General features: G+C 28.6%; 1 protein-coding gene across 6 annotated transcripts in view; it reads right to left on the reverse strand.

The window, feature by feature from the left end:
• The window catches only part of LOC103573632 (protein turtle), an 88,420-nt gene that overhangs the window by 35,507 nt on the left and 30,106 nt on the right, over positions 1–22,807 (reverse strand). For 4 of the 6 annotated variants that reach the window (XM_053742076.1, XM_053742081.1, XM_053742079.1 and 1 more), the window contains exons 2-5: positions 10,851–10,956; positions 9,373–9,537; positions 5,897–6,240; positions 3,652–3,785 (exon numbers count right to left, since the gene is read on the reverse strand). In XM_053742076.1, coding sequence (XP_053598051.1) covers positions 3,652–3,785; positions 5,897–6,240; positions 9,373–9,518 — 624 coding nt within the window. In that variant the 5' untranslated portion in view covers positions 9,519–9,537; positions 10,851–10,956. The remainder of the gene's footprint in view (positions 1–3,651; positions 3,786–5,896; positions 6,241–9,372; positions 9,538–10,850; positions 10,957–22,807) is intronic. The other 2 variants (XM_053742080.1, XM_053742077.1) reach the window with 1 other exon arrangement.

The raw sequence follows: 22,807 nt of genomic DNA on the forward strand, positions 1-22,807 counted from the left end.
GTGGAGTTATGGTAATTATTACTGTATCATTATAGTAATTGTTCCTATAATAGTATGGTAATTATTCCCATATTATGTTATCTATTACTGTAATATTATGGTAATAATTATCATCATGTATGGTATTTATTATCATTATATGTATAGTAACCATTACTATAATATTGTAGTAATAATTTCCACAATGTATGGTAGCCATTGCTATAATATTATAGTAATTTTTACCATCATGTATGGTATTTATTATCATTATGCACGGTAGCCATTGCTATAATATTGTAGTAATTATTACCATAATGTATGGTAGCCATTACTGTAGTGTTATGGTAATTATTACCATAATTTATGGTAATTATTACCATAATTTATGGTAATTATTACCATAATATATAGTAACCATTACTATAATATTATAGTAATTTTTACCATCATGTATGGTATTTATTATCATTATGCACGGTAGCCATTGCTATAATATTGTAGTAATTATTACCATAATGTATGGTAGCCATTACTATAGTGTTATGGTAATTATTACCATAACACTATAGTAATTATTACCATAATCTATGGTAATTATTACCATAATTTATGGTAATTATTACCATAACACTATAGTAATGGCTACCATACATTATGGTAATTTTTACCATCATGTATGGTATTTATTATCATTGTGTATGGTAGCCATTGCTATAATATTGTAGTAATTATTACCATCATGTATGGTAGCTATTACTATAGTGTTATGGTAATTAGTACCGTAATATATGGTAACCATTAATATAATATTATGGTAATTTTTACCATCACCCATGGTATTTATTATCATTATGTATGGTAGCCATTACTATAGTGTCATGGTAATTATTACCATAATATATGGTAACCATTACTATCATATTATGGTAATTTTTACCATCATGTATGGTATTTATTATCACTATGTATGGTAGCCATTGCTATAATATTGTAGTAATCATTATCATAATCTTATGGTAATAATTACTATACATTATTGTAATAATTACCATACCTGGTAATTGGGAATAGTTCCCATATGCAATATAGGAACCTTTAGAATGTGGTTATAGGATTTGTCTCTATTTGACTACGGGAACTATGCTCATGGGTATGGTAATCATTACAATAATTTTATTACCCTGTTGCCATAGTAATGGGAACTTTTTCTAGAGTATGGAACTATATCTCATAGTTCCAAGTAATTATAACCATAAATGTATGGGACATTTTAAATTATTTAAATTTCTCTCCGTGTACTATTATTATCAGTTTTAAAAATATTTCCAAGCCTCAATTCAAATTTACTCCCTTTATTTTTTTACCTCCATTTACTTCCGTTCATTCTCTGAACACTAACAGCTCATCTAAAAATTTTAAATTTAATATTCTCACTCATTCGACTAGAAAAATCATAATTTCACCATAAAAACACAGAATTTAATTTTAAATAAAAATTTTAATACTGATGCACTTTATGATCTTGACTTGATAGCTTAGATAGTAAAAAGATCCCAATATTAGAATATATATTACTTTTGTCTAGCTCTTTCATCCACATATATATTTTGTTTTTTTTTTTTTTTAATTTTATAGAGTACTCCAATTAGACAGTCTAGTTGGCATATTCGTTGAAAATTAATTGCAACAGCTAACTCAAACTCAGCCGGTATACAACGTCATACATATATACATATATATGTTTGATACGTTTAGAAGAGATACATCGGCGGAATTTTATGCGGGCTGCCTCTTTCATCCACAAATGCTTGACCCAAACCACCGAAAACCACCGATGCGCAAATAAAATTCATTCCTGTGTTTGCCCGGTGGCCATTGCAACTGCAATATATATATATATATATATATATATATATATATATATATATATATATATATATATATATATATATATATATATATATATATATATATATATATATATATATATATATATATATATATATATATATGTACGCGAAAAGCGGATGTGCGCGATGCTGCGATCCACTTTTAACCCCTGACCCGATGTCTATATATATGTATGTTTATATGTGAATGTATATATACTTTATCCCTAGCATTACTTTTACAACACGTTCACCACCCACAATAACCCAACCCTTTTTACGGTTTTCTCTCAGCAAAGTTCTCTAGTTACCCAATACTCAAAGTGCACGGCTTACTAACAGCTAGATCTCCAAATTACACGAGATTGAAAGAACAACCGATGTGGATGACCAATAAATGTTGTTTTTTTTTAACGAAACCTCAATTATGAATTTTTTTTTTTACATTTTTATTCTAAATTAAATGCGCGCACATAAAAAATTTCTAAATCTCTTACTAATTTTTTTTTTCTTCCTTGTAATTGTAATTTATATGAATATAATTTTATTCCCGCGAAAATTTAAAAAAACCGCCTAAATTATAACTGCAATTAAAATTTTTTTTTTTTTTTAATTTTAAAATTCTATCTGATATATATATTCCAAAAAGCAAAATTAAAAATGAGAAATTTTTAAAATAACTAAAAAAAAAAAAAAAGAGCTCGAGTCCATAATTAATTTTAGCGTTAAAATAATGTCTACTTAAAAGCAATTAATTTAAATAAATAATAAGCCGATAATTTTTAGCAATAAATATAAATCATGCAAAATACCATCCAGATACCAGAGAGACAGAGGCATAGTTCAATTTTTTTTTTTTTAATTATATTATTAATAATTAATTAACTTTAATTACAACAATTAAATTTCAATCCAAGTGGATTTTTTTTTGTCTTGTCAAAATTATGTTAGCAGTAAAAAAAAAAGTTATATAGAACGATTTTTTAATGAAGATAAAATTTAATGACCAGACCGGAAGTAATAATAATATAATATAAAAATATGAATACGCGCAATAGTGACCGTAAAAAATTTAACTAAATTAAAAGTAAGATTCGAGAGTAAAAAATTATAAAAATTCTGAAGTCAAAAAAAAAAAAAAAAACTTAGTAATCGGATTAATTTTTTCTAATAAATTATTGTTAGTATAAAAAATATAAAAAATGAAAAGGAATGATATGTAATGATATATAATTTAAATTTACTAAACGATAAAAGACGCGCTCTGCCCTCTTTGTTCTACTTTGCAAAATAAAAAATAATTATTCAGAAAAAAAAAATTATTTAATTGAAATTAAGTAATAAATTATTTAGCGAATATTTGCCGACATAAGAGATTTGTTTACTATATTTATAAAAATAAGCTAAATATGAAGCTCTAGTGGTAAATATTTGTCAACAAATATATGAAATAAAAATCAATAACGATTAAATAGAGTATAAATAAATATAAATTCGAGCTTCACAATTATTGCATTATTCCAACGACGTTACAAATTTTATTGATGGGGTTTCGTTCAACACTCGCTTCTGATTGTTTGCAATTGATTTATTTATTAGTTTATATTGTGACGATAAATTCGCTGGTTGGCTATATTTTACTGAGTTATTTTATTGAGGATTGTATAGTTTGATTTAATTAATAATTAATATCAGATGCGGATGTATAATAGTAATGAACGAAACCCCCATATTTAACTCACGAATAGAGAGCAGAGAGGTTGATCGTCCGATATCGTACCGTGTCGCCTACCTTCTTCTCCCATTGGAGAACATAGGGCACTGGATGCTCACCGGGAAACTCAACATGGCAATTGAAGACAACACTTTCACCCAAAATAGCTGTTATATGAACTGCATCCTGATGACAGAGACCTGAAAATATTTTTTTTTACTGTTATCATCTACAATAGTATAAATATATCAAAATATATACATTGATAATTATAGAACGTCATTTAGAAGTCGGGATGCCGGTAAAATTCTTCAATCACCCTATTGAGTAGATTTTGTACATGCTATTGTATAATTTGCGTTTTCAGGCCGGGAAATTTAAAGAAATATGGAATTTATCAGTAATTGGGGTTAATTTTGAATTTTTCAAAAATGGTAGGGTTAACGTGACAAAGAACTCGCATTTCTTCAAAAATTCAGTTTTGCTAAGCGTATTTCATTATATTTTGCTCTTTCAAGTCTTGAAATTTAAGCAAATATGAAATTCATGACGAATTTGGTAAATTTTGAATTTTCAAAAAATAAAGAAAGAATATTTCTTCATGGATTCGGTTCTGCTGATCGTTTTTTATTATATTTTGCTCTTTAAAGCCTTGAAATTTGAGGAAATACGGAAGTTCTAAATAAAGTGGGTTAATTTTGAATTTTGAACTTTTAAAAAATTTTTTGTAGGGTCAATGTGATTAAGAACTTGTATTTCTTCATAGTTTCGGTTTTGGTAAGAATATTTTATTTTATTTTGCCCTTCCAAGCCTTAAAGTTTAAAAAAATACGGAATTTATGAGTAATTTCGGTTAATTTCGAATTTTGAACTTTTCAAAAATTTGTGTAAGGCTAATATGATAAAGAACATATATTCTTTAATAGATTGGGTTCCACTAAGTGTATTGACTTGTTTCTTGCTTTTTCACGCCTGAAAACTCAAGGAAATCAGAAATTTCTGAGCGATTCGGGGTAGTTTCGAAATTTAAACTTTTTCAAAAATTTTTATAGGGTTAATATAATAAAGAACTTGTATTTCGGTGTAGATCGAGTTCTACTGAGCATTTTTCATTATATTGCGCCTTTTCAAAGCTCAAAATTCAAAAAAATACGGAATTTATGATAAATTTGGGTCAACTTCGAATTTTGAACTTTCCAAAAATTTTTTTATGGCTACTATGATAACAAACTTGTATTTCATCATAGTTTCGATTCTGCCGGAAATAATTTATCATACTTTACCCTTTCAAGCCTTAAAATTTTAGAAAATACGGAATTTCCGAAAATTCAGAGCAATTTTGAATTTTAAACTTTTTCAAAAATATTTCCTAAGACTAATATGATACAAAAAGTGTATTTCTTTACAGATTACATTCCGCTACGTGTATTTTATCATAGTTTGCCCTTTGACGCCATTAATTTCAAAAAAACAGAAATTAGAGGTGATCAGCGGAAATTTGACTTGAAACTTTTTCCAAAAATTTTTTATAGATCCAATATCTTTTTAAGCCTTCAAATACATCGAAGAAAGAAATTATAAGCAATATAGTAAAGCATAACTTTTTTTTTCTGTTTCGCAACTTTTCTTTTTTTAAAAATTTTGAATTCAAAATCTATAATTCATATGTTTGGTCAAATATTATGAAAAAGGAAAAAAAAACGTATGCTATATCATTGCATACTAGAGGCTAAACTCATAAATAATTTTTTTGTATAGAGAGCAGCATTTTCTATAAAAATGTATAAAAGCTAATTTATTCATAACCCGTTAAAAAAATAGAATTATTTAAAACTGATAAATAATTCCCACGGAATTAAAACTAAAAAAAAAATTACAGAGAAATGCTTAATGAAAAACAATGTTTTTTTCTTTTTTCGTACAAATTGCAAGAAATGTGCTAGAAGCCTTGACTTTCCCACAGTGTTTTTAAAACATTTATGCGGGAATGACAGGAAGAAAGGAAATATATTCAGTAGAGGGAATGAAGAATAGTGAGAATAGATAATTAAAACTGCTGTTATATTTCGACAAATTCTCACGCAGCTCTAAGGTATTAAATTAGCACGAGGTAATTAAATAATTACACAAGAGAAAGAGAAAGAGTAAATAGTTGATGAACAAGTAGGAAAGAGGAATACATAATTTATTGAATTCCAGTAAAAGAAAAGTTGTGAATTTTGTGATTTTTCCAGCAGAACAAATAAAATAACGAGTTCTACAATCAATGGTGTATTGATACTGTATATATTGGTAAGTAATTACAAAGTACCTGGTGTAATGAGTAGAACAACCCCAAGTAGTAACGTTCCAACGAGCATTTCCGTAAATTGTCGGAAGCCTCTGCACCTTCGTAACCTTCTTCTCTCCATCTCCTCGTTCTCTTGATCCACATTCTCAATTACACTAGTGCCGCTTCTCAAATTGTTAAATGATGCTTCCAGACTCTCTTGACGATAGTTTCCCTGTTTCAGACTCACCAACTTGTCTTTAACAAGACATGGCCACGCAATGCTGCTGTCTTGCGCCCTCAACTGACGTTTACCACGTGTTTTGCCGATCCCAAGACAGGTGGGCTGGCCGGAAGTGAAGCCTGCTGTTGTCCAGGGAATCGATCTTAAATTTTATAAGTATTTTATTATACCAGTGAACTATCATTTTTCATTTTGCTTTTAGGGTTTCATTTATACTTCATTGATAATTATAATATAATAATAATGTTGATACTACTTTTGATTCAACCCAAGTCAAAAATCAACTAGTTTAGTCTAAAAAGCCTCAATTCCTTTAATGTTTTATCTGCCGTCCAGAAAGTAACTCTACTTTAGTACTCAAAATCCTCAACAAATCAAAAGTTATATTTCGGGCTTTGGAAAATTTTAGATAATAGAAAAAGGGAGGGGAAGAATACGTCGAATGAGACTTTTGAATTTCAAATGTGGATAAAATTCCAGAATGTTTTAAGGCTTTAATTCAAATTGTTATTCCAGTTTAGTCCTCAAAGTGGTAAAATTCATCTTCACTTTTGAAAACTAAACTCGGATAACTTTCTATACTGTTGTCAATCTCAAAATTTGAAATTGATCATCGAAAACCTCATTGAGAACTTCTACACTGTGAAAAATTTCCAACAAATTTTACTATGGGTGCATTGTAACCTGGACCATAAGAAAACTGGTACAAAATTTACAAGTATCCCATAGTAAACGGTATGCGCAGATAACACGATTGGGACCTATGCGCATACGTTTACTATGGGACACTTGTAAATTTTGTACCAGTTTTCTTATGGTCCGGTGTTACAATGCACCCATAGTAAAATGTAATGGGAATTTTTCACAGTGTAGACTTAAATCGGAATTTGTTTTTTGACTCGGGAAGTGATTTTAACAGATGTCTATTGATCTAATTTAACATTGCGGTTCATGAGAAAATTTTTTAACTACAAGTAAATTTTGGAATAATTCGAGTCATTAAATTCGAAATTCGAACTATTCGCACATTTCTACAATAATATAACCATTCTATAGACAACTTTTAAATTTAGCATCGAAAAGTGACATGACTATCTATTGTATTGATTTCGAGTATATATAAACATTAGAATAATTTATCGCTCTTATCATTGCGCAAAATGTTCAGTCTCATAGCAAGAAGATAACCATACATGCAAGGGCTGTCTTGTTTTCCAACAATTACTGTCAATAGTACAAATATCGACCAAACATATATTAGATTAGTTACTATCCGCTATTTTCAAGTTAACTAACGTTGTTCGAGTTATCATAAATACGTCAATTGTAAATAGTAAATAAAAAAAAAAAAAAAACGGGTTGCTATTAATTGATATAATTATGTCTGATGACCTGTTCGTTATTCCGTTACATCCAATCCATTAAAGCATTTTTTCATTCATTCGTTAATAAATAAATTAATTAAAATGTTCTTTGATGTGCTAATCATATTATTGCGAACACTTTAATTAACTGAAAACTTTTAACGAGTTAATTGTACGGTTACAAATGTGAATAGCAATTGACTGAAAAAAAGTTCAATACAATTTCAAGCTGATTGATAAATACCGATGTAATTTGGAAATATTTCCAATTATGACATTTTTCATTGGTGATATATTTTAATAAAAAGCATTTTAAAATTCGTATAAAAAAATTTGAAAAACAGTTGACCCGGAGAAATCCCATACCGAAATTTCCCGCCGTTTTCAAACTCAGGGAACTGAGTCTCGATTTTCTATATAATTTTTATAGAATTTCTTAGGTGGCGATCCTGTTGAAAATTAAGGGTTCCGTGGGATGTTTGGAGGTCTCGGAGGTATCCGCATGAAACTACCATATATGATAAATATATATGGAAAAATATATAATCAATATGGGACCATATAAGTAGCTAAAAACGACATATATTTTCTTATATATAATATACTAAATTTTAATATAATTAATTATATACGTAAGTTTATAAGTCAATACATGTATTATATATATTTATAATCATATATGTAAACTTATAAGTTAGCACATATATGTATTACATATATTGATAATTATATATGTAAATTTGTAAGCTAGCACATATATATATATATATATTCTGAACACGATGTTTGAATCTTATGACAGAGAGAGGAAGACAGAAAAGAATATATTTTATTTATTCTTACATATATGGGGAGACTTATATGCTTCTATATATCGAAAAATATACAAAAATTTATAAAGTTAAATACATGATACATATATCGTGGCATATAATAGAGAATTATATATATATTCTTATTTGTTTCCATATATAAATAACATTTATTTTTAAATATATTAAAATTATAAGTTTTCAAATATATAAATAATATATTGAGGTTATACGAAAATATATGAAATTATATAAGAGAAAACATATATAGAAATATAATAAAAGCGGCCAAAATCTATATATAGTTCTATATAAGATTTCATGTATCATCACCTATATATTTATATCTGTAACATATATTTTTTAATATATGTTTACCATATATGATATTTTCATGCGGGTACCTGATTGAGAAACCTAATTTGAAATAATTCAAACACGATCAGAAATAATTCAAAGTTGGCAAAATTGACTACCTATAAATACATACTTTGGCATGGATTAAATCATTCCAAATTAGATTTTTGAATCAGGGGTGTCAAAAAGTCTTTTACAGAAGTTTTAACACAATGTTTTCCATTAAAATATATTACAGAGAAATATCATCAATGAAAAATGCCGTAATTTAAAATATTTCCGAATTGCATCGGTGTTTCATAATAAGTTTAAAAATGCATTAATTTTTTTTCAAGCAATTGCTATTCACGTTTGCAATCGTACAATCAACTCGTTAAAATTTTTCAGTTAATTGATGTGTTCGCAATAATATTATTGACACATCGAAGAAAATTTCAATCAATTTATATATTAATAAATGAAAAAATATTTTATTGGATTAAAAGTCACGGAATATCAAACAGGTTATGCATTTTTTTTTTTCAAAATTTTTAGACCGAATTTTTTTCACACGATAAAGTAATTTTTAACAAATTTTTTAATAATGTAAGAGTCAATATTTGGTTGAAAAATGATTAGTATAATTGTATTTGGTAGGGATAAAAAAAAGGTTAAGTAAACTTAAACAACGAGGAAGATATAAAAGTGCATTTACCAGAAAGATTTATGTACGTACTAGAATTTTATTTAAAATGAAATTACCTCTCGTCATCGAGAGAATAAACTTCCGCAGAACATTCATTCTCTAAGGGCTGTAAAAATTTTTGAGAACTTTTAGTTCTTCTGGATGTCGTTTTAATAAGCCGCCGGTGGAGGTCCGTGGCCTGTAGCCCTCCTCCGCCCTCCATTCCCCAGCTCCCATAGTACCTGAACAAACAATAATCAATTTTTATTGGTAAAAGCCAAATATATATGAAATATTGTTGCAAATTTAAATTTATAGTGTTATCAGACTTTTTTAATAAATATTTCTACGGTTTTTTAAAATAAACTTCAGAATATTTTTAAAATTTTCCGAAATGTACACAGAGAGAAAATTATGGTAACAGTTATAATATATTATGGGAATGGTTCCCATAATGCATGGTAACCGTTTTTTTTGAAATTTTGATTATAGGAACGACACCCATATATATTATGGTAATCATTCCTATAATTATGGGTATAATTCCCATATGGTATCGGAATAGTTCCTATGGAATTATGGTAATCGTTACCATATAACTATGATAATGGTTACCATAATATTATAGTAATGGTGACCATAATATCATGGTAATGGTTAACATGATATTATAGTAACCATTACTATATATTATGGTAATGGTTACCATAATATTATAGTAACGATTACCATAATATTTTGACAATGGTGACCATAATATTATGGTAATGGTTAACATGATATTATAGTAACCATTACTATACATTATGGTAATGATTACCATAATATTATGGTAATGGTTACCATAATACTTAGAAATTATAATAAATTTTTTTTGTAATAAGCGTTTTTTTGTATACTTAAAATTTTGTAACATTTTGTATTATACAAAGAAAAAAAAGGCTTCTTACAAAAAAATTATTATAATTTCTAAATATTATGGGAATTATTACCATGGTATTATAGTCACCATTCCCATACTATTATAGTAACTATTCCCATAATATTATGATAATCGTTACCATAATATTATGGTAATCGTTACCATAATTTCATGGTAATAATTTCCATACATTATGGGAATGATTACCATAATATGATGGTTATGTTTACAATAATATTATAGGAATAGTTACCATAATATATAAGGCTTATTCCCATATACACTTAGGAACCATTACAATGTGATTATAGGATTGGTTACTATTTGCTTATGGGAACTATTCCTATGAGTATGGTAATCATTACCATGATTCTTTCACATGCGATATGGAAACTGTTACCATAATGATAGAAATTGTTTCCATACTTATGGAAACTTTTCCCCGAAAGTATGGGTCTATATCCCATAATCCCAAGTAATCATTACCATAACGGTATGGGATATTTCATAAACATACTAGGAACAGTTACCATAATTTTCTCTCCGTGTAGAGATGGAATCTAAATATTTAAATTTTCAAAGTTTTGAGTATTTAATCTTGATTTTTTTGTTATAAATTCAAAAATAATTTACCCCTGCCGTTTCGCCGCCACCACCGCTGTCCGTCTCGTCTATATATTTGGTTGGCGCCAACGTAAAATAGTGTTTAGCCTCCACAAATTTCAAAAGTAAGCATTACCTGTAACAAAAAGTCAGTCGATTATTTATAAGTGAATATTTCAACCACTCATAGATTAAAAAAAAATATATATAATATTATTCAAAATTTATAACAATAAATTGAGTTATTCAAACTCAATTTCATTAAATGAATATAATTCCTTCATAAACTATACGTAATTAAAACAAATATTTTTGGTAAATTAAGTTAAAATTGGAAATTATTCCTTTATTGACTAATCGTGTTACCATGAAATATATATACTGATACACAATTATCCACTTCTGTTGCAATCTATACCTCATTTCAATTGCGATTAAAAAAAAGGAAAAATTTTAATTTTTTAAAATAATGAAGGCAATTAATTAATAGTAAGTCGTCCGAAAAATATCATGTTAACATTCATATACATATATATATATCTGCAGAATAAAATGGACGATAAAAAAAAAGTTTATAATATATTGTATCCTTAACTAATGAAAAAAGAACATGAAATAAAAATAGTAGAGATACTCGGAAAAATTGTACTATGTAGGAACAGACTCAACTAATTGGTCCATGTCACACGCCCATACCCTCAAACGATCCTAAATATCCTCAGTAATTGATCATGTAGATATATATATACCGACCAATATATGTATAGTACAATACATACATAGATATATGTTACTATGGATTGTCAATATAAATTGGATGTTTCCGATTGTAAACTTTTTTCCAAATACAGTTTTTCCTGAATTTTCTGTCCCAAAGGAAATAATCAAGGCATATATTAATTAATCATGAAATTACACTTTTTTATAAAATATGAGTAAATAATTAATCAGATTTGAGTCAACCAATTTTTTTCATTAATGATTGTTCTAAATATACAAATTAAATTTTTCTGTAATCTCCATTTTTGAATACTTCAATAACAACTTGGTAGCAAACTGACGTCAAATTCGGACCAGTTTGGTATCAACTGTTGTCGCAAATGAACGTCAAATGTCTTGCAAAAATGGCCAAAATTTTGTCTACCGAAAACCAACTGACAGCAACTTTTTGCTGCCAAAATGACGTCGACTGACGAAAATATTGCCATCAATCTGCTTCAATTTGACAACGAATTTGGGAAATCTAAAATTTGCAGTAAAATTGACGTTAAATACATAGCAACTTTTGCTTCGCAGCTCCGATTTGAGGGGTTGGTGCTTTAAAACACAACAGTTGGTACAAACGGCTAAAAAAGACATCTAATTATTCGAGTATAGTGACGTCAGGCATATAAAATGTATTTTACAGCACATGGTTGATACAGTACGGATATTAAATAATCAAAGTACTGGTTACTTATTTATCATCCAATTAAACTTTTCATCAAACTATCAAAATCAGTTAGCAGCTGGTTTAAATTTTAATTAAATGTCAGTTCAACCCTTGCTGCAGAAATGTTACAGATTATTTTTTCATAGTATTTCATTTTATACATATAGTTTAAAATTAATATAAGACGCGAGGTGTGAGATTGACGTACAAGCCGTAGGCGATTATGTCAACACACGAGTGACTCATATTCATCTGGACTAAATATATACATGCATACAACAATTTTCGTGAAAATTATGACGAATAACTCGCAGCATGTCCACAGATTAATTGCAATGATCTTCATTAAAAATTAAAGAGGCTGTAACTGACTTTGACAGTTTGATGAAAAGTTTAATAGGATGTTAAGTCAGTAACTGACAGTTTGTCTATTCTATGCACCGATTGTGGTTTTTTGCGAATTGCATGATAGCTGTTTAAGCTACAAGTCAGAAAAGTATCAAATTATGAAATAGGATTTACTTCCAGAATCAACTATAGGCGACTTTTGGAAATGTCATATCAAATTCATCATTTTTTTGACATAGTTTACAATATTCCATACAATCAAAATTTTCAAAGTTGAATTTTGGAAAAATCATCTAAAACGCAAGATTTCCTCAAAACTTTGTTAAGTTACTGCAGTTGTTATACTAATCTCATATTTATTGACATTCCAAGATTACGTAAAATTCGGTATTAGAGGTGTTCATCATGTTATGGTAATAATTACTTGGAATTATGGGATATACGCCCTAATTTCTGGAAAAAGTTTTCTTAACTCACGGAAATGGTTCCAATAGTCACATAGAAATAGATCCCATATCCACATTAGAACGGTTCCTATCATATAGTGTAACTGACCATAAATTTCTCATCCTGTAATGTATGGCATCGAAACCAATCATATTACATACTTTTATTTTAGTAAAATACACGTATATATCGTAAAATAATACTATGGTATAGTTACGACCAAGAATTAGCCACTTCTCAACCGCCATTTATCGTTCCAAAATTGAATTTGCAAAGCACGTATTCCATAAAATATATTTTATGTGCACATGACGTCATTATACTCTTTTATGATTACATATCCTTATTACCATCTATGCGGAACATAATATTTTAAGGCGCCATCTATTGGCCTGTTAGAGACATCCTCTAAGGATGTGTTACAACAACATTTTTATATGAAAACCGTGATATATATCTACTGTAAAGGGATATAAGAAACTCATTTATTGGCATACTCGTCTGCGAATTTTGACACTTCGCATTTTATACTCATATGTGCTGTTATATTATTTATAATGATTTTCACTGTACTAACCTAAAATTTATCATATTTATAGATATAACAGCATAGAATTCATGCATATTTCTAAACAGTGGAAAAGTAAATAAATAACAATAAAAATTTTCTGGATTCATTTTATATCTATTGATATGATGGCATGAATCCAACTTTGATTTGTCTCATAAAATTAAAGTGATCAGTCTCAAAAAGCAGCAAATTCATCGGGCACTGAATAAGTGGATAATAGATGGTTCAAAACTGAATGTTAACAAATGAAAGGACCCTTTTTAGGGTGTAAAGGCGAGGTTGTGTCTCCCCATTGTATGCAACCTGTTCACCAGTATAGGGAACTGGTGCCACGAGGGTCTCCTCCAAGCCCACTTTGGCCAGGGTTCATTTCCTGAGATGGTTGAAGTGTCATGGCCCACAGAGGTAGTCCCTACTCGTGGTAACTGTGGTTAGATACCATGCACAATGAGGATTTTTGATCATACCTTCAATAAATGTCCATTTTCAGTCAGTTGATTATATTATTCGATTAGAATGTCATCTGGAGGAAAGGAGCAACGTGTATACCCAAAAGGGTGAGTAAGCCTTCAAACGGAGGTGGACTGATTCCGTTACACTAATGAATTATTTACATAATTTGATAACATGAAACAATATTATCTAATAAATAAATCAAAGTTTGTTACCTTGAAACATGGAAGTTAATTGACCAAAACAATAATATACACATTGGAGATTTAGAAATGCTAGACAAATGGACAACGTTTATTGAGCATCATAGAACTTAGTATATTTCCTGAGAGAAATTCGGGCATACAGAGAGAAAGACAATGCAGTGTCTCACGTATTCCAGAAACGAACAGAGTATTGCAAGCGGAATTTACTTTGTATGGTAGCGTGAAGCTGGTTATATAGCTGGTATATACTACTAGTTAAGTATAGTAAGGAAAGCCTACTCTACAACCTCTACAACTACATAATACTAGTACAAATATACAGACTAGTACCAGTACCTAACTACTATATTCTTGTCCGCAATATTGCGGCTGCTGGATGTACGACTAAGTTTCCTCGTCTCAGTATGCGCAATTATTTGTCTCTCCGTATACATAAAGTACAATATAATTTAGTATGGTGTATATATATATGCATATATGTACACATAGTTGGGTAACGCTTGTTCACTTTTACAAATCTATACCTTCTTATTGTCTTAACTTTTAAACTACTTTGTACATCTATGTTTAATCACTGCATTTGATAATTATTAATTGTTCTTTAGAAATACAGAGCGAGTCATTAAATTAATTATGTAAATTTTTTTTTAATTTCATTGATAAATTTGTCTTCAATTAATGATAATTTATAAATTAAGTAATTTAGAGCTTAGTCTCGTAATTATTTAAAATTATCCGCACAACTTAATTGTGAAGCAATGATGTGTTTTATTAACGCTTACTCGGTCACAGCTGATTCACTTATGTAAAAAACATATTTATACACGTTCAAATATACTTAATTAGAACGAAATTTGTATCATTTGAAAGACAATTAGCTGATGAACAAAACGAACACAATTTTGAGTCGATTCCTTAATAATAATGAGTGGAAAAATTGGAAAATTGTGAAAAAAACCTGAATGCCCGTCTTATTTACGGATGTCACTAAACACCATAATTTCAAAAATATACAATCTATTGATCAATCTTTTTTTATCCATGAGTACTTAAGATAAGAACCTTTTTGAAAATCACTATCGAAATGTATTTTGTTTGATTAGAATTCATAGAAATTTGAAACGTGCATTTCATGAAAAACATGCTTTTGAATAGATGAACTGATTTGAGTTTTTGAGGTGAGGTTTGAAGCGGCTTATTAATTCCATCAATCTCTGAAAAATTGAGTATAATCGCTTTAGTATATTCTGAGATATTTCAAAAATGTTTTTTTTCGAATTAGGCATGTTTTCGACGGATTGATTTTAAAATCTATCAGCTCTAAAATTTTATGTCGAATGCGACCTAAACGTCAAAATCGGTTTATTTGTTCAAGAGAAACCATTGTCGAAAGAATTTTGAAAAATTGTTTTTTTTTTTCTAATAAACCCTAAATTGTTAAACTAATTAATAACATTTTTTTTTTTCTAACGTTAATTTTAAAAAAACTGCGTCAGGCGATTTTCAGATTTTTGTATTGTTATCATTATTAACGAAGTTTCAGAAGTTTTTCTTTTTCATTGTACTTATATATTATCATTATGAACATTTTTTTTTTAAATTCCGCTCAAAAATAGCAAAACTACTAAGAAGTTGGGAAAAGTTGAGCGAATTAAAACAAATAAGCTAAATTTTGCTCAAGTTATATAGAAACAATGCAACAATCAAAATTATGAAAAGGTAGTTTTCTAACTGGGGCATTGTACTGAATAATAATTACATCATTTTATAACTATTAAAAACTTTTCATCAAGATTAAATAATTTCAAAGCCAAGATATTTAAATTACTGCTTATTTCTTTTGTTAAATTTTATTTAAAATTCTCTTTGAATTCTACAGACTGATGCAGTATAACCAAAATCATAGTTTCTCGTTGCTTTAGAACCTTTCCGTTTTGTAAAGTGGTCACGCAAGGATTGACAAATTTGTTTACCCTCGCACAATATTTGCTATAGGAAACTAGTGTTGCGTTATTTGTCAACGTCAGTCAATTTGACAACCAAATGAATGCAGTGAAATAACAAAAAAAATTATTTGTTAAATTTCAAAGCGGAAAAAATGAGATTTATGTAACTCCATTTTTTAACGGACTAATTAATAAAGTTTAAATACAAGTAAAAAAAATATGTGCCTTTGAAAAGTTTATTACATGATTATTTAGAGTAGTCGACTCGTAAATCAAACAAGAGGATTAATGAATACATTTTCAATATTAATCGAAAATGTTTAATCTATAAATAAATAAGTTAAAGATTAAACTCTGTTATGCAATACAACTTTAAAGAGTTTAAGCTTCTTAACCAGTTATTAATTCTACTTAAGATTTAGGAAACAATGTTTATATTATCAAGTAATAACTATTAATCCTACGTATATGCTACGAAAGTGTACATATTAAATATTTTGTCAAATCAGTTCCGTCAATTGTGAGAAAAAAATTTTTTCTGTTTAGTCAAGACATTTTTGAAAAAAATGTTCTAAATTTTAAGTCTTTTCTGGTGTACAAAAATTCGATTCAAAAAGGTTCGATTTGTAGAACTTCTAATTTAGGACTGATTAGAACTTTTTTGTAAATTTTAGGATTTTAATAGTTATGAACATGGTTGATTTGAAACTTTACGTAAAGAAATTTTATGCTAGATGGGGTGAACGTTATCGAACCATAATTTTCAAAACTTACACGGAAAATAAGGATTTCTGAAGCAAAATATTCTTACTCGCCCAAAAAAAATTTTTACCTGTCTCAAGAAATTTTCTGTTTTTATTGCATAGTGCATTTTATTTGCGCCAAGATATCCTTTTTTTCTATGTATTTGACTACATTTTTTCCTCATTCAGGAAAAATTAAAAAATCTCTGAAATTTCTATTGGGAAGGAAAAATGTAAAACGTTTTCAGTTTTGACTCGAAATTTGGCCACATGTAATTCTGAATCAACTGCATTGTTTATTTTTAAAAAATTATAAGCAGTGATAAGTCATTTTTCAAGGTACTCCAATCCGCCTGACATTTCATGAACAAAAAAAAATTCTCCAAAAAAATGGTTCATGAAAAAACTCCAAAAACATTCAAAACAAGTCATTTCTATTTATTTTATACACAAAAACATGTTTAGAATGGAATTTCTTCAAAAACCGAATGTAAGAAAATTCATACAAAAGTAAAAAGATTCGTTATTGTTCTATATTTCGAATTTTGAAATTCACTATAAAAATTTTTTTTGAAAAATTCTAATACAGAGATATAATCAAAATTTTCATCAATTTTTTTTTTTTCATCTAAATGAAATATTTATAAAAATCAATTTTGAATATATATATATATATATATATATATATATATATATATATATATATGTGATTCTACTTCAATAATTAATTTAAAATTACATGAATCGAGCTCTAGATTTTTCTATTTTTCGAAATCTGGTTACGATTTCAAAAATTGAAAATTCTCTCATTAACAATTTTTTTTTACTACACAGTAAAAAAAAAGATTTCTTGGTACAAAAAAATGTTTTCTTGTCAAGAAAATTGTTATTTCCAATTCATGATGCAAATAATATTTTGAGTCAAGTAAAAATATTTTTAAGGCCAGTAAAAATTTATTGAGTCAAAATCCTTTTTTTTCTACATATTATTCAAAATTATTCACAGGCCGAAATGGAGCTTCGCTGCATATTTACCTAAATTTTTAATATTTGGCTCTATATATCTAACAGTAATTAAAGGCCTCATGACTATTCAATGTCGACAGAATGATATGTCAATAAAAAATTAGCTAGTCATTTTCCACGTCATCGGATTACGGATGTTACTATGGAAGCAAAATTTATTGATAAAAAAATTTTGGCTGTAACCATAAGTACCGTAAATACTCAAATTTAAAATATGATAAAGCCATTAAACAGGTATACAGTAGTTGGTTTAGAGCACTTGCGCCCTCATAAAAACTCTAACCCTGACTAACCTGACCTATGTCCGGGTGAAGGCGTTGCAGACAAGACTATGTAAACTACTAACGGCGTGCCAAACCGAAACGAGGCCATGTGCAGCATCTAACCAACACTTCTTTCATTCTTCAAAAAAATATTCAAAAATGACTCTTACAAAACAGGTATACAAACCTGATGAATTTGAGTTCTAGTCACCGTTCTTGATGTATTATATCTACACCTGTAGTTTTTAGGCTCTGTCACTCTCTTTTACTACCGTTATTTTTTTTTTTTTTTGTCAACTGTTATGCCTCTTTCCTAACAATAATAAGGTGAGATGATTCAGGGATCGGGCGGGGCAAGGATCACCCTGGGATTAAGGACTTTGAAGCTAGGATTCAAGCGTTTGCACGCCTGCGTGTCTTGTTTTTTCTTTTTTTTTTTTTCTACTTGTAAACTAGTACATTGTAAAAATTTGAACTTAAATAATAAAATGGGATACAGGTGACTGGGGTTGGGGGTATGAACTTCAACTTAATGCCTTCGCTAGGACATTTTTGATAATTGTTGTAGTTTTTTTTAAATTATTCGTCAAATTTTTTACTGTTTCCAATAAAATAATTTGCTCAAAATTTAAAACAAATTTTCGTATTTTAACTTCCTGTCATTTTATCGCGACACATCAAAATTATGTCGAAATAAATTCAACAATCACTTATTTATTTTTATATTTTTTTTTTTCAATCACTTGATCACTTTTAATTACAAATATTTAATTGGTACTACTGAATGATTAATTATTTAATTAACGCGCTCTCACTTTGTTAATTAATGCAATTTTATTATGTGTATATTTAATAATTTTATACAAATGAATATGAGCGTTTTAAGGGTGAATTGATAAATTTGTTATCAAGTATATTAAGGTTAGATAAAAATTCACTGAACGAGAAAATACGAGACTAGACAGACTTGTAACGTTTAGCCAACGAGTGCATGCAGCGCCATGACAGTGTGGTCGCGGTGTTTCGCACCCCCTTTCAACCCCTGTCTTTATGTACCACTACACCCCAACAAGCCAGATGGGGGTGGTCGATCCCCCCCACTATCATCTTCTCCAGCCACGGCGAATTTCTGCCAACACTCTCTCTCTTTCTATTCAACCCCCGTTACAGACGCGCGCGACTTTCACCCCCACCATGAGAACATATTGATCGGTTTGAGGGCGGCTGCCAGGAATGTATCATCTTCTCATAGATCCTGATACAATTATTATTTTTAATATCGGTAACATAAATATTAAATACACTTCATATTTCGATTTTTAGTCAATTAAAAAAAATATTAAAATTGTCGATTAATTTTTTGAATTATTAAAAAATTTTATGAAAAATAAAAAAATAAAATTTCTCGAGAGATAAAATTGATTGAGTTAAAGCAGTAAAGTGGAATAAAGTTTTAAGTGATGACATATATATAAATAAAATATTTTTTTTACAAACAATTTCTAGTTCATAGTTTACTTTTATTGAATGTAGAAGAGTCTGCGCGTGCTCATCAAACTCGTAAAATGAAATGAACCATACACTAACGAAACTATTGAAATGCAAATAACGTTCATTGATGTGTTAGTATTACATTCAGTCTCGGTTCATATATATATATAGCTATGTTGGAACATATTTATATATAATTTATTAAAAAATACTATAGTAATCGCGCTACGTGCATTCAATTCATCATTACAGATTATTTTATTCATAAATTTATTGACGATACACAGTTAGAAATTTTGTGTATTTGTGTTAAAAAATTTGGTTAAATTTTTTGTGTTGATTTTCAACACAGAAATCTGTTAATTCAACACAAACCGTTTGTGTTATTTTACTTTAACTGATTTTTTATGTTAAATGATTAGAAAATCTGTAATGTAACACATTTCTGTGTTATTCGAAAATTAACACTAAATTTGTGTTGTTTAGCTAAACATTCCCGCGCGTTTCTTCATTACTATAACCAAGCAAAGCATTGCAGCAGCATTGTCTGCAAGGAAACTTGGATTATAATTGATTTACAATTAAATATAATCATAGATAACTTTAATATTTTTATCATCAGGTTCAATGATTTTTTATTCTCATTTTACGGGAGGATAATTCATAGCTTTGTTTTTTATAAAAATCACCGAAAATCGAACTAATTGTTTGCTAAATTGACAAAAGTTGTACTAAGGGTAGATCAGTATACTTGAGTTGGTTAAATTATGTGCTTATATTTATTAGTTAATTTTAAGACGAAAAGTCGGTTAAATTTACCCAAATTTTCTGTCAAAATAACAGATTTTGTGTTCAATTATTTAACATAAAATTTGTGTTAAAGATCAACACTAACGCAATGTGTTGAATTAACACGAAAATTTGTGTGGACCTACAGACGATTTGTTTTGAATTTCACACAAAATTTCTAACTCTGTCTAAAAACTATAAAATTTTTTATTTTAAACTTATGGTTTTATATTTTTATTATTTAATTTAATTTTGTAAAGTGCAAACTTAATAATGAGACAGAAACTATTTAAATTTTTATGATTCATAGTATTTATTTGCTGAAAACATAGGATTTCTTTACTGATGTCTAAACGTAAGAAAAGAAATATTAGTTGTTACAATTGGAATGAGTTTTATGCGATGGAAAATTTTCATTTGAAATTAATTAATTTTGCAGCAAATTTGTTTTATAGTACAACACGGAATAAAACGAAGTTGCTGTATAATGAATTGTAAATTTCAAATTTGTCGTCACTTAGCGAATATTGAAATATTTCCTTCGTATAATTTGTAATAAGAGTTTATGAACAGCAATATTACAAAAAATTTGTATCGTGGATTGAAAAATATGGAATGAGATATTTTAGATGTACCAAAAAAAAATGTAGTATAAATATATGACTCATAAAATTAATTGAAATTTGAATTTAGCGTCATATATCTACACTGCAAAAATTTTTTGAACATGGATTAAATCCTGAGTAAATGCATGGAATGAAATTCACGAATTATTTGGATCTTTTGAATCTTCGAGACGAATTGTTTGATTCGATTCGTCTCGAATAATTCAAAGTTTCGAGTGTTCGCACACCTAAAATTTTTGTTAATGAAAAGACTACAGCAAAAGGCACGTGTGTTAAATAGTTTAGGAAAAGCAGTTTTCCCTTTGTTTCTAAGTAAACGAAATCTTTTGTTAGATGTGGCAATTGTGAGTAGTATCGTTTGTATACCACGAAGCATAAAGGCCTCGCCGATTAATTTCCATTTTGCGATTCGTTCGTTTAATTCATGACGCGAGTAAACGCGCACGCCTCACCGCGTCTATTCTTCACAATGTACATGAAATCTTCTCCCTCGCGTCATCCTTTATCTGGCGCCATGCACACGCTGTTTCGGATCTCATTCCACTGTGTACTGGCTTTTGGCCTCTATATTTTATCTCTTTCTTACTCTTTGCCGTCTTCGAAATATATATCAAGCTTTCCAGATATACAAGCTTTACGTATACTTTTTTATGCATTATATGCTTTCGTTTAAATGCAGTACTGATGTTTCTCAACAGTCAAAATCAACTATTTCACTTAGATTTGGATTTATATTTATATCTTATATTTTTTCCCTTTTCATGCTTAACAATGTTATGTACAGTCGAGCAATTTTAAATGTATTGTACTCAAAGCGTATCTTAAATACATCTATGAGGGTCAGTCAAAATTGGGGGTGAGAAAATATTAAAGAAAAATTTTTAAACTATCCATAATTTTAGGAACAGAAACTTTTTCTAAACAGTAATTTTTCATACTTATTTTCAGATCTTATCATAGCAAAAAAAAAATCCTCTTCATAATTCATTTTTTGAAGATTTTTCTGATACTTGAAAAAGAATGAGCATCCTTGGACCTACGCCAAAAAATATGCACCTGCTATATTAAATTAGTCGACAATCTACCCGTGAAAAAAAACATCGTTCCAAAAAGGTTCAATATGTGGAACTTATAAATTTGGGGCAGCTTAGAACTTCAAGTTTAACTTTTTTATAACTTTTAGGATTTTGATAGTAGAAAATTTCGGAGATTTAGAACTTTACGTAGAGGAGTTTTAAAAGGGGTTTGAACTTTTTTCTCTATTACGCTCAAGTGGACGAACAGTACTATCCTTGTTGCACTTGCACGGTAAATGGAAACTGTAACCCCATTTTTTCTGAACAAATGAAATTTTTGGAAAATGAAAACGAGGATTACTAGATTATGGATTAATGCATCGAGCCTCGTTCGAAATTTTGTGTTTAGGGGTGTTTTTTGAAAGAAAGCTTAGAATTTCCTTTCAATTATAGTATATTCACATAAAAACACAACATAAAATAATAAATTAATCTTAGTGTCCAAATATATATGAACTTGTGAAAAACTTTGAAAGCGGACAAACTGCAAGAAGCAAATTTATGTATTTAATAGTATTGACGGAATATAACCAAAAAAAGGAAGTGAGAAAAACGAAACGTACAAGAGAT

The sequence above is a fragment of the Microplitis demolitor genome, chromosome 9 (assembly GCF_026212275.2).
Source record: "Microplitis demolitor isolate Queensland-Clemson2020A chromosome 9, iyMicDemo2.1a, whole genome shotgun sequence".
Lineage (NCBI taxonomy): Eukaryota > Metazoa > Arthropoda > Insecta > Hymenoptera > Braconidae > Microplitis > Microplitis demolitor.